This window comes from Fundulus heteroclitus, chromosome 18, assembly GCF_011125445.2.
Source record: "Fundulus heteroclitus isolate FHET01 chromosome 18, MU-UCD_Fhet_4.1, whole genome shotgun sequence".
NCBI classification, from domain to species: Eukaryota; Metazoa; Chordata; class Actinopteri; order Cyprinodontiformes; family Fundulidae; genus Fundulus; species Fundulus heteroclitus.
The window spans coordinates 25,332,754-25,358,547 of record NC_046378.1 but is presented as its reverse complement, the minus strand read 5'-3'; the positions used below and the strand labels follow the sequence as shown (position 1 = coordinate 25,358,547).

General features: G+C 41.6%; 3 protein-coding genes across 3 annotated transcripts; 2 read left to right on the top strand and 1 right to left on the bottom strand.

The window, feature by feature from the left end:
* Positions 1-569: 569 nt before the first annotated feature.
* On the bottom strand, positions 570-4,776 carry LOC105920874 (extracellular calcium-sensing receptor). Its single transcript, XM_021312892.2, has 9 exons — positions 4,573-4,776; positions 4,200-4,494; positions 4,018-4,104; positions 3,601-3,870; positions 3,309-3,509; positions 2,949-3,224; positions 2,499-2,726; positions 2,282-2,405; positions 570-1,646 (listed from the first exon to the last, which is right to left on the bottom strand). Exons 1-9 carry the CDS (start codon positions 4,680-4,682, stop codon positions 733-735), a joined length of 2,505 nt encoding a protein of 834 aa, XP_021168567.2. The 5' UTR covers positions 4,683-4,776; the 3' UTR covers positions 570-732.
* Positions 4,777-7,103: 2,327 nt separating this feature from the next.
* LOC105920869 (extracellular calcium-sensing receptor-like) lies at positions 7,104-11,341 on the top strand. The gene is made up of 8 exons (XM_012856514.3): positions 7,104-7,338; positions 7,827-8,121; positions 8,203-8,492; positions 8,645-8,940; positions 9,338-9,543; positions 9,666-9,887; positions 9,997-10,120; positions 10,193-11,341. The coding sequence occupies exons 1-8, from the start codon at positions 7,232-7,234 to the stop codon at positions 11,089-11,091; spliced, it is 2,439 nt and encodes an 812-aa protein (XP_012711968.2). The 5' UTR covers positions 7,104-7,231; the 3' UTR covers positions 11,092-11,341.
* A 7,900-nt stretch (positions 11,342-19,241) lies between these two features.
* Positions 19,242-24,581, top strand: LOC105920872 (extracellular calcium-sensing receptor-like). The gene is given in 9 exon segments (XM_036149941.1): positions 19,242-19,380; positions 19,383-19,488; positions 19,906-20,200; positions 20,289-20,575; positions 20,739-21,034; positions 21,316-21,521; positions 22,948-23,169; positions 23,269-23,392; positions 23,468-24,581. Coding segments are annotated over 9 exon segments (2,493 nt in total). The 5' UTR covers positions 19,242-19,322; the 3' UTR covers positions 24,367-24,581.
* Positions 24,582-25,794: the final 1,213 nt, after the last annotated feature.

The following is a 25,794-nucleotide window of genomic DNA, read 5'->3' as shown; positions in this document are numbered from 1 at the left end:
GCATAGTTGTGGCCTCATGGGTGTGCTATGGGCATTATGCTCTCTTCTTCATAATTTATTCAAAAGAATGATAAACAAGCAAAAACAGCACTTGCTGTACATTTCACTCCATGCTACAACTGGGGTTTAAATGTATTTCTCCCTTGCGGAGTCACCTCTCTTTGTGTTTCCTGCAAATATTCAGATTGGGGGACTTGGCTATGTGCTACATTTTTTCCACTTCAAGCAAAAATGAAATCACAACTATCACAGCTGTCTGGCATTTCAAAATGTAAACGTTTATAAGCTGTAGTGTGTTGCATATTTTGTTTGAAACAGACGAAACAGTCAGTTTGAATTGTTTATTTACAACTTCAGCAATAAATTCTGCATGACTGTTGTGTACAAATTACTTGTCACTAACAATGACGGCTTTCTTTGTTGCTGTTAGGAAATACTTTTCACTATTTGATCTTTTTTTTCTTTTTTATAGTTAAAGAGAGAACAGCTGTGGCTAACTCATAAATATCTGCAACTTGTTGCAAAACCTGCCAAAGGGGATAATTTAGCAATCCTTTGTAAATCTGCCCACATGCATTAGACTTTCAAACCAAGAGTCGCAGCCAAGGGAGATGATATCATACCTTTGTTTCAATAATATTTCTGGGTCTACATTGGGTATTTCACATATTGCTGCTTTTTAGTTGTTGACTTGCTCTTTATTCTAACGAGGAAAAGAAAGCAGTTGTAATTTTAACACTTTGCAGCTCCACGGCACATGATGGCTTTCTTGGTGTTTCTTTCAGGTCTCAGCAAGATTACGTAACATTTGGGTCCAAAAAGTGCCATCAAAAGACCAAAGCTAGAGGCCAGAATGGCAAACACCTCAACTGCATCTGCGTATTTGCCAGGAGAGTTGATGTAAGCAGGTACAAAGGCCACCCACACAGCACAGAATATCAGCATGCTAAAAGTGATGAGTTTAGCCTCATTGAAATTGTCTGGCAGATTCCTTCCCAGAAATGCTAACAGGAAACTTATAATTGCCAGTAAGCCAATATACCCCAGTAACACTGTAAAACCAACAGTGGACCCAACTACACACTCATAAATGATTTTGTCATTGTGGTACTGAGTGTTTTTATGAGGCACCGGTGAGGCAGTCACTATCCACACTGTGCAAATTGCTGCTTGAATGCATGTGAGAGCAAAAACTGTTCCTCTTTGTTGTACAGCACCAAACCACTTTAGATGGACGCCACCTCCTGGTTTTGAGGCTTTGAACACAGCCAGAACCACCATGGTTTTAACCAGTATACAGGAGACACAAAGCACAAAGCTGATCCCGAATGCTGCATGTCTCAACTGGCATGTCCACAGCCTGGGTTGTCCGATGAACAGCAGCGAACATAGGAAGCACAGTTTGAGTGACACTAAAATTAGAAAGCTCAGCTCTGAATTGTTTGCACGCACCATGGGTGTGCTGCGGTGATAGGTGAAAATCCCTAAAACAACGGTACAGATGCATGTTCCCAGCAGCGAAGCTGTTGTCAAGCAGACACCCAAAGGTTCATGGTAGGAGAGGAAGTCTGTTGTCTTAAGGATGCAGTGATCACGCTTTGGGCTGGACCAGAAATCCTCTGGACAACTAAAGCACTCAAGAGAGTCTGAGAACAAAAGACAAACAGACCACATTTAAGTTGCCACATTTGACTCATCATCGTAAGAACTTTTTTTGAGAATGTCTTATGGTGAGATAACATACATAAAATATGCTGTGTGAATAAAAATAGCTTCAGGAAAATTTGGTGTTTGGATAAAAAATTAAACTCAGTGAGGTCAAAGGAAATGGAGCATCCAACTTATGTCCACACAATGCTTCTTGAGTAATTATAAAATATTAGTTTCCTTTATCTGTTGCTCCTTCTTTCTACTAACTTCTTGCTGTAATGGCTGATGTGATTATTTGTTATATTTGTCATTTGCATTTTTCATAATTTAAATCTGGACGGATAATTGTAATTAACAGCTATTATGGTTAACAATCTTTGGTTACAGTATAACGCAATAATGGGTCAAAATAAGCAATAATTCAAATGTTACATGTCAGATAATGTGAGATTTATAACACCTTTAACTCAAAAATCAGTAAAGGATTAAGGTTATGTTTCCTCTATAGAACATCCAGTGAAATAAACTTCTTCTCAGTTTTCTTGCTATTCTCCAAACAGATTAATGTATTTAGGTCAGCTAGAAAGGGAACATTTATACATATAAATGTAACTGTAACCATGATACCAACTTGTTTCATTGCTAATCTTTCCTTCAGAACAAGGAACACAATCAAAACAGCACACAGGTTGCCCCTTCTTTCTCGCCATGCGCGTCCCGGGATTACAGGTCTCACTGCACACTGACCGAGGTGGCTGCAGACAGGCAAACATTGGATCAGATTTCTTCGACCAAACTTTTTCTTCATGGCATTTTTGCACACTTCAGCCAAAAAAAATGAAGGGAACCTGATTGTTGTTAAAGTTCCAGAAGATCTTGTCTTCATTAAGAGTGAGTTCTTCATCTCCGAAAGCTGTCTTCTTAACAACCCCTACATTCAGAACTTGAATTCCACCATCAGGGAGCCACAGCCAGTTCATGATGTCGTATATGGGTAAAGCATCACCATTCTCATCAAACGACACTTGATCACCAAATGGAATGGTAAAATTGACCTTTTCCAAGTAATACAAAACCTGCAAATGGAAGCAGATCAATAAAGCTACAGGGAACCACGTTTTTCTTTGTCTGTTTCTCAATTCCAATGTAATGGCCAGACTAACAAATGTTCAAATGTGAAACACATTAAGTAAAATTTGAAATATCAGATACGTGAATGACACTCAGTTTCAGTATGACCCTTAATATCACAATTTGTCGTGGAAAGAGCAATGGCTGAGGGCAAATCAATATCCCACCTGCCAGGCCTCCAGTTTTTGCATAGAGGCACAGCTGTGGCTGCTGAAAGGCCCTCTCCCTGGCTGACACTGCAGCATATCATCAAGAGCATATGCCAGAGCATACACAGCCTTGTAAATATTGTATTCAGGCCTGAGGTTAGAAACATCCAGAAACTCAGTCTGCACAGTCTCCAAATCTTCTTCACCAGAGCATAATGCTCCCCCTGCTTCAAGCCAATCTACCGGAGGGGGAGCAAATTTACACTGAAATGTGTGTTCCCAAAACTGCCTTATCTGGAAAGTATAAAACAACTGCCTGAACAAAGATAACAATGTTCACTTGTGCAATTACAGATCAAAGTTAATGTTTAATCTCACCATATATCTTTCATCGTTTCTGCTATTCCCAGGCTTTGTTCTTAAGAGGAAATCTCTAAGTCCTAAGATTTCTCCTCGGCGGATCGCGACACCCAGCGTGCCACCCAGGTACGGCATGAAACGGGGTGTTTGGAGCACAGCTGCTGATGACCAGGCTTCACTTGCTATCCACTGCAATCCTGTGACATTCTGCTTCACAACCTGCACGTTGTATATTATAGGAAAGATGCAATTATATTGAGTATTTCACTTTTAACACAATACTAAGTGATCAACTGAGAAAGTATGATACCTCCTCCATCAGCTGAATCATATTGATCTGGTGTGCAAATACAATAACCACACGAGCTGTGGATTTTTTCATCCCTTCCACAATTCTCGTTAGTTCAGATGGGTTGTTACCCCACGGTAAAATCTCAATATATGCAAGACATCCTAAGCCAGATTGAGTCAGCTCTGACTGAAAGGACTGGGCAACATGAAGCCCATAATCATCATCACTGACCAGTAGACCAGCCCATGTCCAGCCAAAGTGTTTTAAAATCTGAATCATTGCATGCACCTATGTGGACACAATGTGTGAGATATTACTGCTTTCCCAAAATCCCATTTGCATTACACTGATTAGACCCATTCTACAGAATCCATGCAATATAAGACTAATTTCATTTGGCCTGTGTTGCATCTCATTTATAAAACAAAGCCTCACCTGGAACGTATCACTCGGGATCGTCCTAAAAAAAGATGGAAACCTATGCCGATCACTTAGGCAAGAACATGTGGCAAAGTAACTCACCTAAACAGGTAACATTGTGATTGGTTAGAAAACTTTAAATATTTGTTGCATAAACCGTACATTAGCAAAGAAAAAGTTCAGAGAAGAAAACTCACGATGGGCAATCTGAATAAACCTATTACATCAGATGTGGCAATAGAAAATGTTGAGAAGGAATCACCAACAATCCCCAGGACTGGAGGCCCCCCTGAACATTGTTCCAGGGGTAGAAACCTTTCCTCTTGACTACTGGCCAGTGACAATGCAGCACTGAATCCAATTACTAATGTGCCACAATTGTCATAAAGGCTATATCCCAGAGTCACGTTGGGAAGCAGATTTGGGTTTTTGTTAATTTCCTCAATGGCAAATGCCATGGTCATGGCATGTCTGAACCCTGGAGGGTCAAAGCTTACACATAAAATGTTACATTCAAACACTCAAAAGTACCACAATGTGTGAACATGTCAGAGTGAGTGTGAAACTTACCCTTGACAGATGTGCTCATTTGGTTCTGAGGTGAATGTTAGCTCAGGAAACACAGAAGTGTAATGTACTTCAAACAGTCCGCCTAGAATCACATCACCAGGTTTATGCATGCCATTGAGATGAAACTGTCTTCTCAGTTTGCAGGAAGGGAAGATGGATGAAGAGCGAGAAACGTCAAAGGGGCAGAGCAAGATTAATAAGACGAACAAGGACATCAATTTTTGGAGAAACACTTCCATAATTACACCCCCTTCTTACACCAATGCTTCTTCCTGGAACAGACATTTTATATGAATTGTCCTCTCCCTTGATGGCTTCCATCATAACAGGAGGAGGGCCAAATGAGACCTTAAGAGATTCACTGAATATTCTCTACTTTAAAATTTTAAATGATTGACTATTTTACAGCAAGTGCTTATTCTAACATTTGCTCTTAAAACTCAATATCCCTCACCAGCACATTTTGGCAACAGCACAGTGAGAACAACTAGCAGTTTAACTGATGACAGTATGAATAAAAAAGGGAAGGAAAATCAATTACTGTCAAGTTGTATGGATTTTTGGGGTCTTTGCGTTCTTTTGTGTTTATGTTTTTAAGCATTTCCTTGTCGTGTTTTCATGTTCTTAAATGTATGGCCATATTTAAGTACATTATTGTGTTTTATTTTTCCTATTCATGGTCTGGTCATGTAAGTAAATCATTTTTTGCATAGTTTCTTTGTTTATTAATGGGTTCTCTCATTTTGTGAAATTAAATACAATTCTCCTAGATCTTTATATTTTCCCGTTGGTTGAGACTTTTATTGTGTCTCAGCTCAGCTACATTTGTTCATTGATTAGTCTCTCCTACAAGGCTTCCCTATTTCTTCTGCCACAGCTGCTCCACATCTCCTCTAATTTGCTAACCTGGTTTCTCTCTTTCTCTCATCCTCCACCATTAACTCAGTATTTAAGCTCCTGATTTTTCATCGCTGGTTTTTCACCATAATAGGCAAAGTTGTCGAGAGTAAAGAAAAACAATACCAGGTCACAGATGAATCTCCAAACTGGATGTTTTCTTACCTTTAAGGGTAATACTGATCCCCAAACGCAGCATCTTTGCTTTCTTTGTCAACATTCATGATGTATGACCACATTTAATTAGAGGCATTTCAATAAACTGTGTAAAAATACCAGTGCATAAGCAGTTTCCGAAATACTCAGAGGAGTTTGTCTGGCACTAACAACCAGGCCATTTTCCAAGTTGTTTAGTTGTTTGTCTGATGTTTTTTTTGAATCACACAAAATTGTCTTCACTAACTCAAGATGCCCAAAAGCAGAGCTGCGGCAGCCTGATTGCTGGATTTGCTATTTGTGTTAAAAAGCAGTTGGACAGGTGTATCCGATAAAGTGGCCAATGAGTGTAGGGTTTTTAAGGATATTTGTTGTTTTTATGATTCATCAGGTCATTTTTAAATAATTGGAAGGTAATAAATTACTCACATTGGTTAGGTTTTAAAGTATCTGAGGACAACACAGCACATGTGAACATGTAACTTTCTTTACATAGCTAGCTTTATAACATAAATGTAACAATTCATATTTAGTCATAAAAAGTTTGGGTTGCGTGACTAATACCAGTGGGGGATGAAATGTTCACATTTCATCATGTTTAAACAGTCAAGCTCAATTGTTTTTCATGCAGAGAGCACATAATGGCCAGGGATGACCTCTGATGTAAGCATAGACTTGATAAGCCCTGATCTAGCAGTTTTCCTGTGGCAGTTGGAAGGAGTTATGTATCACCAAAAATATACCCACAAAGCACTCAACATAGAAATGGCATTTATAATTTTATTACAGCAAAGGCAACCAGTGATAACATTTTAAGTGACCTAAAAAGTGTGACATTTCAAATGATGGGAAATATTTCTGTTTCCATAAGCTTTTGAATTATGCTTCATGTCCACCAGATGGTAGCATTGCAGTTTAATTTTGCACTGTTGCTGCATGCCTGATCTACTTAATCAGGTAGCAACTTCAGTCTTTAAATATTTAGACCATCCAAAGAAAAATAGTTCAAACATATTAAACAAATTTCAGCACAAAACGGTGTACTGAATTAAAGATTTTGAATTTGTTTGAATTAAGCTAATATGTTTTCTGTCATTTTCACATCGGGAACTAACCTGTAACTTATAATTTTGACTTGCCTGTATGTCATGTTGGAATCCACTGTTTTAAAATAATTCATAATATGTAATCTAATATGAATGTTTCTTTTAAATGACCTGAACATAGTCTTACTGTATTTTATACCAAATTAAAGCAAAAATGTGTCAAGTTGTTGGGAAGAAAGATGACAGAAAACAAGAGAGACCCATGTACAGTATGATTTCCACTGTAGTCAAAAGGTCATACATGGTGAAGACAAATCAGAGACCATTTAGTGATGACGTCTTCTCTCTGAAGTATGATGATGTTCAATAGGTGAGCTATAAAACAGTCTGAATGTGGCACACACCCATATCCAGATGATTTAGAAATGGAGATCTCATTGCTGCTTGTGAGCCTGACACTGGTCCTGGGCCAGTCAGAGGGTAAATCAGAGGGGGTCAGAACTGGAACTTCACCTGTAAAATGTCGCCTGCAAGGTTCCGATCGTCTACCCGCATTCACCATGAATGGGGACTTCATCATTGGGGGTGCTTTTTCAATCCACTACAAGGAGCTCACAAAGACGCACAACTACACCATTGCGCCTGAACCGCCTAGCTGTGCAAGGGGGTTAGTGAAAAGGAGAAGTGGTGGGAAAAAAGGGAAAGGGGATGTTAATCTGTTCCAGAATGTGTTTTTTACTATGTGTATTATTATTGCAAAGTTGTTATCTTCTCTACAATATGGCACGATGATGTGAATATATTTTTATTGATAATAATATTGTTATATTAATATCAATTCTATATTCTATATTATAATATTATCTGATAAAAAGAGCATTTCACCAAGATTTATTCTGAACCAACTTGGTTCAGAAATCTGCTTGCACATAACGTGTGATATCATTCTATCTTTATATGATAACCCAATAGTTTTTAACCTTAAGATTTTAATGTTTTATGCAGGTAACCAGAAATTCTGTTTATTCAGTCAACACTTATTATATAGAATATTTGCAGTTTGTAATTTTAACTGCAGATAAACATTTACTATATTATATTCAACAGTGGCATTTTGTAAATGTTATGTAAATGTTTCAAATGCTTTTCGTTCAGCATAAACAGTCGAGAACTGCGCTTCTCTCGGACAATGATCTTTGCAATCGAGGAGATTAACAACAGCACAGAACTGCTGCCAGGTGTCAAACTGGGTTATCAGATCCACGATTCGTGCGCTTCTGTGCCCGTGGCCATGCACGTTGCATTTCAGCTGTCAAACGGGCAGGACCCTGTGTTTCAGACAGGTGACAATTGTTCTCCTTCTGGTGTAACAATGGCTGTCGTTGGCGAGTCTGGATCCACGCCATCTATTAGCATCTCGCGCATTTTCGGGCCCTTCAACATACCTTTGGTGAGTTCTCATTACAAAACATAGGGACGTCTGCACAAAAGCTTAAAATGGTCATCTATATCTTTTCTTTTCTTGTTTTAGGTGAGCCACTTTGCTACCTGTGCCTGCCTGTCAGATAAAGAGCAGTACCCAACATTTTTCAGAACAATTCCCAGTGACCAATTTCAAGCCGACGCGCTAGCCAAGCTGGTGAAACACTTTGGTTGGACTTGGATTGGAGCTGTCCACTCAGATTCAGACTATGGAAATAATGGCATGGCATCTTTTCTCCATGTAGCACTCAGAGAGGGGATCTGTGTGGAATACATTGTATCTTTCTATCGGACTGACCCAACCAGCAAGATTCGAGAAGTAGCCAATGCCATCCGCAGGTCTCTGCCTTTTTATGATTTTATTTAATCTGGACTCTTTTAACGGCAACTAAAAGAAAGTTGAGAGAGATTTAATAATTAATTTTCTTAAAGAAAATATGAAATATGAGGGGGAAATGTGATCTAATGTTCTAAAACGTGTTTTTCTTTAGGTCAACAGCAGTAGCTGTTGTGGCGTTTACAGCTGCTGGTGATATGAAGGTCCTATTAGAGGAGCTGGCCCGGAACCCTGCTCCCCCTCGTCAGTGGATTGGAAGTGAATCCTGGGTAACAGACCCTCTCTTAATGAGCTTCGGTTTCTGTGCAGGAGCCATCGGCGTTGCCATCCAGCAATCTGTCATCCCAGGTTTGAGAGACTTCCTTCTGGATCTCTCTCCATCTGAAGTAGCTGCCTCTTCAGTTCTTACTGAGTTCTGGGAGGATGCATTCAACTGTAGCTTGACAAAAAGTGAGAAACATGTTATTATCTATAAATACACACATGTTCAGCAACATCTGAACCAAATCATCTAAGTGATATTCATGTACTTAACCTAATAAGTACTTTAAGAGAGTATCGACATAATGAATGTTAGCTTAATCTTTAATTTAATCTTTAATCTATAATTTCCTTATTCTGTTTAATGGAATTTTAGGATTTTTACTGTTATGAATAAGCATTTGTATTTTGACATAAATTTTAAAAGATGTATTCATATTTTTAATTTTCTACAATCATTGTTGTATGGCATTAACATCACACACAAAGGTTATTATCAATTTGAATAACTTGCTTTGCAAAGATATTAAACATAAGACAATTATGACATTTTCAGGATGAGAACTACTTTTGTCTACATTTTTAGGTACAACTGTAAAGCGCAAACTGTGTGATGGAACTGAAGACTTAAAGACAGTAAAAAATCTCTATACTGAAACATCTAAATTCAGAATTACTAACATGGTTTACAAGGCTGTTTATGCAATAGCACACGCTATTCACAATGCAGTGTGTAAGAATGCAAAGTCAGTCATTCAGTGTGAACAACACATCAGACTGGAGCCCAAACAGGTTAGTTTCAATAAAACATTAATCCAACAAGAGTTAATTTTCATTAGAAAGCGTTTTATATAATACGATAATTATTCATAGTTATGAATAGAATTTCTCTCTGTTTCCTTCCTACATCACAGATTTTCACTGAATTAAAGGAAGTCAACTTTTCCCAAAATGGTTATCATGTATCTTTCAATGCTAAAGGTGATCCTCTGGCATTTTATGAGCTGGTCAACTGGCAGAAAACTGAGAGTGGAGTTATTGAACTGGTAACAGTGGGGTACTATGATGCATCACTGCCCATAGGCCAGGAGTTCCGTATCTACAAGAATTTAACATGGGTGGAGGGAAGCATGCAAGTAATGAATCAACAGAGACAAACAAAACAGTTTAACAGATCAACATTTGTAAAGAGATGCATTTCTGTGATTTGGGTCTTTTTTTTCTTCTTGTGGGCCTCTCTGGCAGGTACCAGTATCAGTGTGCTCAGAGAGTTGTCCTCCAGGAACTCGTAAAGTGTTGCAGAAAGGAAAACCCTTCTGCTGCTATGACTGCATACCATGTCCTGAAGGGGAGATCAGTAATGTGACAGGTAAATTATAATATTTTTCATGTAAATAATGATCATTATATGCTTTGTAATAACAACTCTTTCTACTAATAGATGCTCCTGATTGCATCCCATGTCTCAGTGACTTCTGGCCTAACTCAGTGAACACTGCTTGTTTCCCCAAACCTGTGGAGTTTCTTTCTTTTGATGAAGTGCTGGGAATCATTCTGGAAGCGTTCTCTGTTAGTGGAGCCTGTCTGGCCATCATAACAGCATTAGTTTTCTTTCACCACAGGACAACTCCAATTGTCAGAGCCAACAACTCTGAGTTGAGTTTCCTGTTGCTCTTCTCTCTGACTCTGTGTTTCTTATGTTCTTTAACTTTCATCGGAGCACCTTCTAACTGGTCCTGCATGCTGCGACACACAGCCTTTGGCATCACCTTTGTTCTATGCATCTCCTGTGTTCTTGGGAAAACTATTGTGGTTTTAATGGCATTCAAAGCTACACTTCCTGGTAACAATGTCATGAAATGGTTTGGTCCCCTACAACAAAGAATGACTGTAGTATCTTTTACATTTATTCAATTTTTGATATGTACTGTATGGTTAGTTGTGAGTCCTCCTTTCCCAGTGAAAAATCTAACCACATACAAGGAGAAGATCATCCTGGAATGTGCATTAGGCTCTGCTGTTGGCTTCTGGGCTGTGCTCGGCTACATTGGCCTACTGGCTGTTTTTTGCTTTGTGTTAGCTGTTTTAGCTCGGAAACTACCTGATAATTTCAATGAAGCCAAACTGATAACCTTCAGCATGTTGATATTCTGTGCAGTCTGGATCACCTTCATCCCAGCATATGTCAGCTCTCCTGGGAAATTTACTGTGGCTGTGGAGATATTTGCCATTCTGGCTTCCAGCTTTGGACTGATACTGTGTATATTTGCTCCAAAGTGTTTCATCATTGTGTTTCAGCCAGAAAAAAACACCAAAAAATATTTAATGAACAAGAATTGATTGAACATTATTGTCAAACATTAAAAGATGAGATGAAACGATGGGCGATGTAAAATATCTCAAGCTGATAGTTTTTTTTTTTGCAGTAAGTGAAGTCCTTAGGTCATAATTGTTTTCCATCTATGGTAAATGTTGATGCACACCTGTTCTACTTGTATGTTTTTCTTTATTGTTATTTTTATCTATTTGTGACATATTGTAAAGTTACCTGGATATTTCTTTAAATAACAAAATAAAATATAAAACTTCAGCAGAGTTTAGATTTTTCTTCTTAATTAACATTTTCAAATATTTTTTTTTGAGATTTTTCACAGCTCTAGTGGCTTGCTTTTTAATACAGTAGGCTGACAGGAAAGGGGTGGAAGAAGGGGAGAGACATGCGGCAAAGGACCATGGGTCGGAGTCGAATTCGGATCGATCGCGTCGACGACTAAGGCCTCCGTACATAAGACGCGCTACCCGCAGCACCACCAGCACGCCTCAAATATAATTTTTAAATATGAAAGATAAACAACACAAATTCACATACGCATAGGATGAAATACTACACACACTCATGTGCACTTGCACACACACATTTTATTTAGAATAGAATAGAAATAATTTTTTCACACATTGGGGCAAAAACACACAGACAGGATACACGAGAGTTACACAAGATTAAGTAATCAAATAATATACATAATATATTTCATGCCAGCGCTACACAGTGGCTGAGTTGGTAGCACTATTGCTTTGCGTCAAGGAGATCCTGGGCTTGAGTCCCAGCCTTGGGGTTTTCTGGATGGAGTTTGTAAGTTATTCATGTGCATGCATGGGTTCTCTCCAGATACTCCGGCTTCCCCACACAGTTCAAAAACATGTCTGTTAGGTTAACTGGTCTCTCCAAATTGCCTTTAGGTGTGAGTGAGTGTGTCTGGATGGTTGTTTGTCCTGTGCGTCTCTTTCTTGCACTGTAATGGACTGGCAACCTGTCCAGGGTGCACCCTCTCACCCCTGATCCTGCATGAATAAGGCGGTATATGCCCAATATTTTCTGCCTCAGGTGCATGTTGGCTAAGGTTCTACAGTATTAAGAAAATGTGCAATGTGAGGTAATATTAGTGGCTGTTGCAGTAAGGATATTACTGATCCTCTCAACTGTTAGGTTGAGGAGAAAGAAAGAAGTGAGTGTTGAGTTTAACATCAGCCACCGCCCAGTGATGGAAACCCAAGATTGTTTTTGTGTCAGAGCAGCAGACAAATTCACAGAGAGGCAATTAGCCCTGAATCCAGAGGGGCTTTCCCTCACAGCCAAAACATCCAATATGTGGCTCGTTTTTTAAACTCAATGACAACAACTGAAGATATTCTTATTTTCTTATCTTTGACAGCCGTTAAATGAAGATCCGCTGGAAAACATCAGCAGATGCTTTTTGTTGATGGAGAAAAAGCTACAGTCATACCTATAGATGGCAACTTATAGGACAGCCTTATAGGACAGCCACGGAGGTCGACATGACGGAGCCATTGGAGCCCGGGAGTGGCGTGTCTATCTGGGACAGACCACGCACATCAGCCCTGCTGCAGCAACATCCTGGCCATCACATCCCATTCGCATGGTGGAGTGCCAGCCCTGACACCGTCGACCCCGGTGCGCATGCATACGGCCTGTTCTCAACGATGAACATTTCCATCGTGTCCTCTCCCCCTGGACCTCACTCTCATCGGCAGCATCTCCATGACGCTCACCAAGCGCGTCACTGGCAATCACGTCATCAGAACATGACTAACACAAGGACTGATAACAGGCTTCATCAAAACGAACAACACTGGAGATTTCGAAAATGTGGAGTGGATTTCCGGCTTCTCCGCACTTTTCCGATATGTAAGACCATCTTAGACTTAAAAATAGACCTTTTCAATACACAGTCTCTAACAAATAATACCAGTTTAATATCTGAACATATTCTTGACAAAGAAATAGACATGATGTCCCTCAACGAAACCTGGCACAAACCAGAGTCATATCTCACTGTAAACAAAGCCCTCTGATTACGCTCCTGGAGAGCCCTGAATGGACTGTCTGCCTGCCTGTTAGCTGTTCAACGGCTTCAGCCCCGAAAGCCCGGCCCGAAGTCGGATCCCCGCCCCGGACCTGTTCGCTAACCTCAAGCCGGTTCCTCAGGCTCAGGAGCCCTGCCACCAAGTTAGTGATCCAGCCTCCCTTACACTTTCCCGTCACCACCAGCTAATCACTAACCTGTTGTCTCTGCCACAGGAGATTTCCAGCCCAAGAACGAGCAGCTCACTCCGATTGCCGGCGTCTGTTTCAATCCGTTGTCTTCCGACTCTCTGTGGTCGGGTCGCGGGGATAGCAGCTTCAGTAGGGAGGCCCAGACGTCCCTCTCCCCGGCCACTTGGGCCAGCTCCTCCGGGGGAATCCCAAGGTGTTCCCAGGACAGCCAAGAGACATAGTCCCTCCAGCATGTCCTGGGTCTTCTCCTGGGCCTCCGACCCGGTGGGATGTGCCCGGAACACCTTACCAGGGAGGCGTCCGGGAGGCATCCTAACCAGATGCCCGAGCCACCTCAACTGGCTCCTCTCGACGTGGAGGAGCAGCGGCTCTACTCTGAGTCCTCCCCAGATGACTGAGCTCCTCACCCTATCTCTAAGGGAGAGCCCAGACACACTACAGAGAAAACTAATTTCGGCCACTTGTATCCGGGATCTCGTTCTTTCGGTCACGACCCTCGTGACCATAGATGAGGGATGGACCGGTAAATCGAGAGCTTCGCCTTTTGGCTCAGCTCTCTCTTCACCACAACAGATTGGTACAGGGCCCGCTTCACAGCAGACACCGCACCAATCAGCCTGTCGATCTCCCGCTCAATCTTCCCCTCATTCCTGAACAACACCCCAAGATACTTGAACTCCTCCACCAGGAGCAGCACATCCTCCCCAACCTGGAGGAGGCACTCTACCCTTTTCCGGTTCAAGACCATAGTCTCAGATTTGGAGGCACTGATTTCCATCCCAGTCGCACTTGGCTGCGAACCGCTCTAATGAGAGCTGTAGATCATGCCTTGATGAAGCCAATAGGACCACGTCATGCGCAAATAGCAGAGACGCAATCCTAAGGCCACCAAAACGGATCCCCTCAACACCTTGGCTGCGCCTAGAAATTCTGTCCATAAAAGTTATGAACAGAATCGGTGACAAAGGGCAACCTTGGCAGAGTCCAACTCTCACCGGAAACAAGTCCGACTTACTGCCGGCAATGCGGACCAGACTCTGACACCGGTCATATAGAGACCTGACAGCTCTTATTAAAGGGCCCGGTACGCCATACTCCCTGGGTACCCCCCACAGGATCCTCGAGGGACACGGTCGAATGCCTTCTCCAGATCCAAAAAGCACATGTAGATTGGTTGGGCAAACTCCCATGCCCCTCAAGGATCCTGCTGAGGGTGTAGAGCTGATCCAGTGTTCCACGGCCAGGACAAAAACCACACTGCTGTTCCTGAATCCAAGATTAGACTATCCGACGGACCCTCCTTTCCAGAGCCCCTGAATAGACCTTGCCAGGGAGGCTTAAGAGTGTGACTCCTCTGTAGTTGGAACACACCCTCCGGTCCCCCTTTTTAAATAGGGGGACCACCACCCCAGTCTGCCAATCCAGGGGAACTGCCCCCGATGTCCATGCAATGCTGCATAGCCGCATTAAGCAACACAGCCTCACAACATCCAGAGCCTTAAGGTACTCAGGGCGAATCTCATCCACCCCCGGGGCCTTGCCAGCGAGGAGCTTTTTAACAACCTAGGCAACCTCAGCACCAGAGATGAGAGAACCCGACCCAGAGTCGTCAGGCTCTGCTTCCGCAATGGAAGACGTGTTGGGGGGATTAAGGAGGTCTTCGAAGTATTCCGCCCACCGACGCACAACATCCCGAGTCGAGGTCAGCAGCACACCACCCCCACTATAAACAGTGTTGGTACTGCACTGCTTCCCCCTCCTGAGATGCCGGATAGTGGACCAGAATCTCTTAGAAGCCGTACTGAAGTCTTTCTTCATGGCCTCTCCAAACTCCTCCCATGCCCGAGTTTTTGCCTCGCCGACCAGCCGAGCCGCCTGCCGCTTCGTCTGCCGGTACACATCAGCTGCTTCCGGAGTCCCACAGGCCAGTAAAGCCTGATAGGACTCCTTCTTCAGCTTGACGGCTTCCCTCACTGCTGGTGTCCACCAGCGTGTTCGAGGCTTGCCGCCGCGACATGCACTGACAACCTTGCGGCCACAGCTCAGACTAGCCGCCTCAACAATAGAGGCGTGGAACATGGTCCATTCAGAATGTCAGAATGTCCCCCGCCTCCCTCGGGACGTGTTCAAAGCTCTCCTAGAGGTGGGAGTTAAAGCTCCGTCTCACAGGGGACTCTGCCAGACGTTCCCAGCCAACCCTCACAATACGTTTGGGCCTGCCAGGTCTGACCGGCTTCCTCCCCCACCATTGGAGCCAACTCACCACCAGGTAGTGGTTGGTGGAGAGCTCCACCCCTCCCTTCACCCGAGTGTCCAGGACATGTGGCCGCAGATCAGATGAAACGACAACAAAGTCGATTATTGAACTGCGGCCTAGGGTGTCCTGATGCCAAGAGCACATGTGGACACCCTTATGCCTGAACATGGTGTTTGTGATGGACAATCCATGACGAGTACAGAAGTCCAACAACAAAACACCACTCGAGTTCAGATCAGGTGGGCCATTCCTCCCAACCACGCCCCTCCAGGTCCCACTGTCATTGCCCACGTGAGCGTTGAACTCCCACAGCAAAACGAGGGAGTCTCCAGGAAGGGCATTCTCCAGTACCCCTGCCAAGGACTCCAAAAAGGGTGGGTAATCTGAACTGCTGTTTGGTGCATAAGCACAAACAACAGTACAATATGTACTGTATAAATATGTATAAATACATAGGTGATGGTGCACCCACTGGGAGGCGCCATGTTGCGTAGCTATTTCTGATTTCAGTAGCTGAAAGGGGTCAAACTTGTCAGCCATACTTGTTTTACCTATCTGTCTCCTATATGAAGATGTACCATCATGGAGGAGTATAAACAAGCACAGATGACCGTAGATCCTTCTATTTACTGTTTTCTGATACGTGCTTAACGGCAAGGTCATTGTAATTAATTCAGCGCACTGCTAGATGGTGCACCAGTCTGAAAATCTTACACACTGGAGCTTTAAAAACCCTAACCTGAGCATACAATAAATAATTCTAATAAACGTGTACTGTAACTACTTTATATGTGCCTGTGCAAATTCTCCCTTGTCAGAGTCATCATAACAGCAAACAGGCTTCAATCGGAGGAAATCAGATTTTCGTTCGGTTCTTTCTGAAAACATTTGGACACCTATCCAGGAGTTGTTGTCATTTCTGTTGGCTCGCACTTGAGCTACCTATAATTGGTGCGCAGGACATGGAGGCCCATCCTCCTAGGCACATTCTAAGTAAGATGCAAATCAATGACCCACCCGCCACTGTCCTGGGTCATTAGAAGCTATTGCTTAATGTGAGCGGAATACTTGGTCACCTGAATGATGAGACTGCTGATGTAATCTACTACTTTATACATTTTACAGGTTTTGTCTTGTTTGAGTTTCTCTTATCTCCAGGGAATGACATACTGATCTTGTAATCTTCTTTACATTGAACTTAACTGTGTATATATAGAAAACAAGTGAACGTACTGTAATGCAACACACATGTACTCATAATCAAAAATATACTTATGTTATTTCTTACTCAAAATGCTTACTTATGACTAAGACGGTACTAGGGTCACTCCTGTGGCCTGTTGATTTGGGACTCCTGACATCATATTTTAAACCAGATGTCAATGATTTGGGTTTTAAGTCACATCAGAACCTGTAACGTACAGGAACTGGACCCAGAATTCAAACCAGGACAGGTCAGTGACGTTTCAAAGAAGTTTTATTAAAAGACAAACAGACAAACTCCTCCCTGGGCTGCCACCTTACAGTGGTGGAGGGGTTTGAGTGTCCCAATGACCCTAGGAATGACCCTATGTTGTCAGGGGCTTTCAGCCCCTAGTAGGATCACCCAGGGCAGACAGGTCCTAGGTGAGGGACCAGACAAAGAGCAGCCCAAAACCCCCTTGTGATGAGTAAGATTCTCGTGTTCCCTCGCCTGGACGTGGGTCACCAGGGCCCCACTCTGGAGCCAGGCCTGGAGGTGGGGCACGTTGGCGAGCGTCTGGTGGCCGGGCTTTTACCCATGGAGCCCGGCCGGGCTCAGCCCGAAGAGGTTACATGGGTCCCCCTTCCGATGGGCTCACCACCTATTGGAGGGGCCAATAGGGTCGGGTGCATTGTGCAACGGGTGGCAGTAGAGGGCGGGGACCCTGGCGTACCGATCCTCGGCTGCAGAAGCTGGCTCTTGGGACGTAAAGCCCCAAGAGCCAGCTTGGGGCTTTACGTACGAGGTTGAGAGGTTCCGACTAGAGATAGTCAGACTCACCTCGAATGCACGGCTCTGGCTCTGTAACCAGTCTCCTCGAGAGGGGCTGGACATTCTTCCACTCTGGAGTTGCCCCTGGTGAGAGGCGGCGAGCTGGGGTGGACATACTCATTGCCCCTCATCTCGGTGCCTGCATGTTGGGGTTCTCCCGAGTGAATGAGAGGGTGGCCTCCCTCCGCATTTGTGTGGGGGGACGGGTTCTGACTGTTGTTTGTTTCAGATATCCTGTGTCGGCCCCTCCTGGGCGACCTGCTTTAGGGACCCCTTTGGGAGTCCGGGGTTATGGGTCCCCTGACTCCTGCCTCTGTGCTCGGGGAAGGCGGGCCTTTGGTTCTCCACAACCACTATCAAGCTATTTCCTTCTGGATAATGTGGAGTACTTAGATCAGATATCTGGTGTGAATTTTATGTCAGTAGATATATAACAAATGTATTTACTGAGAAAAAAATTTAATTGTTAAATATTTATTTTACGCAATATACATAAGTTCATGGAAACGGAAAGTATTCATGCTTTGGTTTGATTTTGAGAATTTCTGCAACTGTTTGATTTCTGACCATTATTATTGTGACGAATGCTGTTGGTGAACCCAACATTCAGCTAAGCACTTAGTTACCTTTAAAAGGTTTATTAGGAATGTCCAATTTAGACGGATCATAAGTTGCTGACAGAACCAGACTTGAGCAGAAAACAACACGGTGGCAGAGCACATGTGAGGTGATGCGACGATCTGGCAGTGAGTGGGTGAGTGATGCAGGTATCTGAAAGCAGGTGAACAGGTGACCAGAGTGGACAGTAATTACTGGCAGCAGGTGGAGCTGATCTGAGCTGACTGGAGACTGAAGTGGGGACAGAGCTGACTGGGTGGTGACAGATGACTGTGTGTGTGTGGGGGGGCGGGGGGGGTAGAAACTAATTAGTCCAGAACAAAGCAAACACTTCCCTAAATCATGACAATTATAAATGTTATTAAAATGATGTAATGCGATTCAACAATCATACACCATTACTAACTGTGTTTTAGGATTAAAATAACTCATAAACTGATATCCACCTAATTTTAACCATCCATAAACTTTTTTCTTACTCCTTATGAAAGGTTGAGCAAAAGTAACTTCTACCAGGGCTATTTAGCTGCTTCTTTAAACACATTTGTTTTTATGTCTTCCAAAAAAGATTTATTTGTAAATGGTGGAAAGGTTACCATCAATTTAAATGTGTGTTTTTGAGCTGAAGGGCGAATTGCTTTGTCTAAAATATAATTTGCTTCTGGCTCAAATGTGAGTTTTCAAAGACAATGTTTGATTATAGCAATATTAAAAACTTGCAGTGCAAGTCTTTTCAGTAATATATAACCAAATGTGAACAAAAGGAAAACATGTAAAATTTATGAAGCAAAATGTAAACAACTGTTTGACTTTAAAGCTGAGAAAGATGTTTTGTGTTTATTTAGAATAAAATAGACAGTTATTCACAACAGGAATGATGATGTAAGCAAAAATTCACATATTGTAAAAACTTATTGGACCATAAGGTGATGTCATTTTACTGATGTCAGTCGTCCATTTGTAGAGTTATATAAACCAGTAAGAACCTCACCCACCTTCATAGACTCAAGGGATGGAAATCTCACTTCTCCTTATTGGCCTGAGATTGGCTCTGGGTTCATGTATCATCTTAGTTGTTGCTTTTGGTGGATCAGACAGGATCAGAAATGGGGCTTTACCTGAAGTATGTACCCTACAGGGTACAGCTCGTTTACCTGCATTCTCAATGGATGGGGAATACATTATTGGCGGAGTTTTTTCCATCCACTTCAAGGAGCTTACAAAGATTCATAACTACACCACTGCACCTGAGCCGACCACCTGCACAGGGAGGTTGGTAAGAGGGAGAAGTGTTGGGAAATGGAGGGGGTGTCAAAATGAAAAGTCAGGTTTTAATTTGTACATTGTAGAGCTGTGCTGCAAAGTGCAATTATTTATTTTGGGTATTTTATTAATTATTTATATATCAACAAATTAGTTTCAACAGGGTAAAAATCTAATTTAATCTAATAACAATATATGTACAATTTGTAAACAAATGTTCTACTTAAAAAATTTTCACTGAATTTTTGGATGTTTATTGTCAAGCATCCTTTTATTATTATGGAGAATATATCAAAACAATATGGAAATACTTTTCATATATGTATATATATATATATATATATATATATATATATATATATATATATATATATATATATATATATATATATATATATATAGAATGTTTCACATGTCTTTGTGCAGTATCAACAGTCGTGAACTGCGCTTCTGTCGTGCAATGATGTTTGCAATTGAGGAGATCAACAACAGCACAGAGCTGCTGCCTGGGATTAAACTTGGCTATGAGATCCACGACTCATGTGCCTCTGTGTCTATGGCCATGCAAGTTGCATTTCAGCTGTCAAATGGGCATGACCCTGTGTTTCACACAGGCAAAAACTGTTCTCACTCAGGTGTTGTGATGGGTGTTATTGGTGAGTCTGGTTCCACACCATCCATCAGCATGTCACGTATCTTTGGACCCTTCAACATTCCTCTGGTAAATAGTCTAAATGTATTATTAACTGTAATAATTATTTTAGTATACCTCTGGTAACAAAGATCAGGTTTTTTTCTTCTTGTTTTAGGTGAGCCACTTTGCCACCTGTGCTTGCCTGTCAGATAAAGAGCAGTACCCAACATTTTTCAGAACAATTCCCAGTGACCATTATCAAGCTGATGCGATGGCCAAACTGGTGAAACACTTTGGTTGGACTTGGATAGGAGCTGTCCACTCTGACTCAGATTATGGAAGAAATGGCATGGCGTCTTTTCTGGAAGCAGCACACAGAGAAGGGATCTGCGTAGAGTACATTGAATCTTTCTATCGGACTGACCCACACAAGATACGAATCGTAGCTGATGCTATCCGCAAGTTTGTGCCACTTTTATTTTGTGTACTGTGTTGAAATTCAGATTCTAGGATGCAGTTACCACTTTACAATGTCTTTACAATATTTAAAGATTGATTTTATTAAAGTAAAACAAAAATATCTGAAAAGTAAACAAGTTACATACAATTTTTTGTTTTTCTTCAGGTCAACATCGACCGTCGTAGTAGCATTCACAGCTGCTGGTGATATGAAATTCCTGTTAGAGGAGCTAAATCAACATCCTCCTCCACCTCGTCAGTGGATTGGAAGTGAGGGCTGGGTAACAGACCCTCAGTTAATGAGATTCAGCTTCTGTGCAGGGGCAATTGGAGTTGCCATTCAGCAATCCATCATCCCTGGCTTTAGAGACTTCCTTCTGGATCTCTCTACCTCTGAAGTGGCTGCTTCCTCAGTGCTGACAGATTTTTGGGAGGATGCATTCAACTGCAGCTTGACAAAAAGTAGGAAGTAGACATGTTCAATTTGCAGTTTGATTTTTCTTTTCTTTTAAAGAATCTTTATTAAAAAGTTCCAACCTGATCAAACCCTCTAGACAGAAATAAGTCTCAGTTACTAAGACAAATTAAAATCTTGTTCTTTTGATAATCTTTACATACATTTTACATGTCATTCACCTCACTATGACACCAATTTCTATACCTGTAATTTTCCTAACTTTCTGAAAAATTCTGATATACTTTGAAAGTATGACACCATCTTATTTTTCTTGGATTATTTTCAGCATCCTCTGCACAGAAAAAAACATGTGATGGAACTGAAGACTTAAAGATGCTCAAGATCCCATATACTGAAACATCTAAATTCAGAATTGCTAACATGGTGTACAAGGCTGTTTATGCCATAGCACACGCTATTCACAATGCAGTGTGTAGGAAAACTAATTTCACTACCTACTGTGTAAAACAAACAAGGTTAAAGTCAGATCAGGTGAGTTTAAATGTAATCTGTTTTTCCCCTCCTGATCAATTATACAGGTACATAAAAAAATAGAATATTGCATAAAAGTGCAATGCTTTTTTACCTATGATTTTACACAGAGTAAATGTCAAGCTTTTATTTCTGGCAGTTTTAATGTGGAAACTTCACACTGGGATTCAAGCATTGTAGATTATTGGTCTCTCCACTCCTCCTCCAGACTCTGGGACCTTGATTTCCAAATGTAATGCATAATTTATTTTATTCGCTCTGGCTTCCATCATTTGTGCCCATACCAAAAAGGGTTCGGGCCAATCACCTTGCAGAATTGTGGCTTATGGCAGGACATACTAGTGCGACGAAAAACAAGAGCGGCTGAGCCCACATCCGAACCAACACAAACATAGCAGCACATGCGCCTTCCCTAGCTGGTTTACCTTTTCCTACTACACATCTTCCAGTCCTTTCACTCAATTTTCTGTTAAGATGTTTGGATATAGATCTCTGTGAACAACCAGCTTCTTCAGTAATAACCTTTTATGGCATATCCTCCTTGTAGAGGGTGTCGATGACTGTCTTCTGGACATCTGTCAAGCCAGCAGTCTTACCCATGATTGTGTGCCCTACTGCAGTGGTTTTCAATCATGGTCCTCTGGACCCACTGTCCTAGATGTTTTAGGTGAATCCCTAATAAATGGGTGATTAACAGGCCTCTGTAGCCCTTGATGGCTGCTGAGGTGCTAATGCAACCATTTGATTCAGGTGTGGTGGAGTAAAGACACACCTAAAATATGTAGGGCAGTGGAACCTGAGGACCAGGATTTAAAATCACTGGCCTAATGACCCAGAGTGTAAGACCATATAAAGCAAGCATGCCTAACTCCAGTCAAGGAAGGTCGGTCTCCTGCATGTTTTAGATCTGTCCCTGCTCTAACACATCTGATTCAAATAAATTATTTACTTTCTCCTTCTCTCATCATCTGCAGAGGTCTACTGAGTAAGCACTCATTATGCTCAGCTGTGTTGAACCAGGACATAAAACATGCAGGACAGTGGCCCCTGAGGACTGGCTTTGGACACCTCTGACTTAAAGACTCAGGAAGCCTTAACAGGTGTTTTGAGTTGAATAGCTGATTAGGGTGCGACACCATTTCCAATAATAACCTTTTCACAGTGTTCTAATTTTTTGAGACATTATCTGTAAGCCATGACCATCAGAATTACAACAAAGGCTTGGGAAATATTACTCTGTATGATTATTCTACATTATATAATGTGCGAGTTTCACTTTTAAGATGACTGGCAAAAAATATTGCACTTTTACACAATATTCTATTTTTTTTTAAGATGTACTTATAACACCAAATTACTCACTTGTTCGCATAGAGGTGTTGTTTGTTTTCTCTTTGCCCCCTTTTAATCTTTTGCCTGTTTTCAGATTTTCACTGAGCTGAAGAAAGTCAATTTTACCCGAAATGGTTACCATGTGTCATTTGATGCTAATGGTGACCCTGTGGCTGCTTATGAGGTCGTCAACTGGCAGAAAAGTGAGAGTGGTGTCATTGAGCCTATAACAGTGGGGTACTATGATGCATCACTGCCAAAGGGCCAGGAGTTTCGTATTTACAGGAACTTAACCTGGTTGGATGGTGGCACACAAGTAATTGGACCGATTAAACATTGCTTAGTTACTTGAAAACAGCTGTGCTGCTAACTTATACATTGTTTTCTTTATTTCTGTCTTCTATGTTTATTTCAGGTACCTGTGTCAGTTTGCTCTGAGAGTTGTCTCCCAGGGACTCGAAAAGTTTTGAGGAAAGGAAAACCCATCTGCTGCTATGATTGTACTCCGTGTCCTGAAGGAGAGATTAGTAATATGACAGGTACACCTATTTTCTATATATGTTTAATCATCAAATATTTTAAGTGCTTACAGTCCTTTATAACTTATCTTTTAGATTCTCCTGATTGCATCCCATGCCCCAGAGAGTTCTGGCCAAATTCAGGCAAAGATGCTTGTTTTCACAAACCTGTGGAGTTTCTTTCTTTCGATGAAGTGCTGGGAATTATTCTCGAAGTATTCTCTGTCAGTGGGGCCTGTCTTGCCATCATAACAGCAGCAGTTTTCTTTCAGCACAGAACAACTCCAATTGTCAGAGCCAACAACTCTGAGCTGAGCTTCCTTCTGCTCTTCTCTCTGACTCTGTGTTTCTTATGTTCTTTAACTTTCATCGGAGCACCTTCTAACTGGTCCTGCATGCTGCGACACACAGCATTTGGCATCACCTTTGTTCTATGCATCTCCTGTGTGCTTGGGAAAACTATTGTGGTTTTGATGGCATTTAAAGCTACACTTCCAGGTAGTAATGCCATGAAATGGTTTGGCCCACCTCAACAAAGAATGACTGTGGTGTCTGTCACTTTTATTCAGATTTTAATATGTACTTTGTGGTTGGTTGTGAGTCCTCCCTTCCCAGTGAAAAATCTAACCACATACAAGGAGAAGATCATCCTGGAATGTGCATTAGGCTCTGCTGTTGGCTTCTGGGCTGTGCTCGGCTACATCGGCCTGCTCGCTGTTTTTTGCTTTGTGTTAGCTGTTCTAGCTCGGAAACTACCTGATAATTTTAATGAAGCCAAATTGATAACATTTAGTATGTTGATATTCTGTGCAGTCTGGATCACCTTCATCCCAGCATATGTCAGCTCTCCTGGAAAATTTACTGTGGCTGTGGAGATATTTGCCATTCTGGCCTCTAGTTTTGGACTGATATTGTGTATATTTGCTCCAAAGTGTTTCATTATTTTGTTTCAACCAGAGAAGAACACCAAAAAACATGTAATGAACAAGAATTGATTGTTTACTGCCAAAATTTGCAAACACAATAACTTGATGCAAGATTCAAAATGTCTCAGACTAATCACTTCTTTCTAATCAACAATGTTTCGTATTCTTTTTAAATATTTATCTCTACCAATAATACTAGACCTGTTCTACTTATGTGTAATTTTCTTCATAATATTTTTATTTATTTGTGACTTAATGGAAAATTTCCTGTATATCTGCTTAAATAAAAAATATAATGCAAAATGGCAGTTTTGGGGATTTTTCCCCCCCTCAATGTGGAAATCCATTCTTCCTAAGAATACTATCCATCCATCGTCTCTCTTTGCAGGATTACAGGGTCCTTAAATAACATTTTTAATTCAATCATAAAATAAAAACAGTAATTACACATACATGTAACCGCGTCACTGTATGGAATCAACTATTTGATTCACATCAACAAATGCTAGAACACATAAATGCACTAATTTAACTGAGGATAATAACCATGCAGCTCTTGTCTGCATTTTGGTTCATCCCCTAACATATAAAACCTGACAGTAGAATCTGACCTTGAATTGAACCAAGCAGCCAGCAGAGCAGCTGGTACAACACTGTGGATTCAGCAGGAGTTGGAGGAGGTTTGGTTGATTTGTGTCCATGGACCTTTTGGGACATCTAGTATCAAGCCTTAAAGTCTAACTCTTGGACTGAATGTATTTTAACGCAGATGCATTCAAATAGTCACCGGAGTAAAGAAATGTATATTATATGTGAATTATGTGTGCCGTTTGGAAGTAATTTTGATAAAACTTGCTGTATAAGCGAAAGAGCCCGAACGTTCCTCAATCGGGCTGCTCCGGAATGTGACGTCACAAACAGAACTAGTACCGTGCATCCAGCTGCTAACACTACGACTTTCGCTACCGATTTATTAAATTTAATTAATAACTCTCACTCTACGTACAAAAAAAAAATAATAAAAATGTCTGATACATCTACAAACCCCACCTCAAGCATCGGCGACTCCGATACCGAATATATATACGAAGAAATGGAGTTTAAACAGGGTGAACCTGAGGAGACTATATCTAACGCTGCCCAAGACATAGAGCCCATGCTCCATTGCAAGTACCCCTCAAAATCATCGCTCGTGAAGTGTGAATTGCATAAAACACTTTTGTCACTGCCGGCAATCCAGTCCTTTCACGTTTCTTTTACGAATTTATCCCATTTCTTTTGGACCTTTTGATCCTTCGGCCAAATATGTAGCGCTACTTTCTGGCCTGCACTATACTGTGGAGTCAGCGGAGCACTCTTGAGAAACAAAAATCAAATCAGATTTGTTGACGGTCCCACCGCGTATGGGAGAAGGGAGCAGCAGAGAGACGCTGGCCGTAATCGGAGTCCTTCAGCTGGATCAACCGTGAGCTAGATCCCGCTGACTCCGCGGAGCTT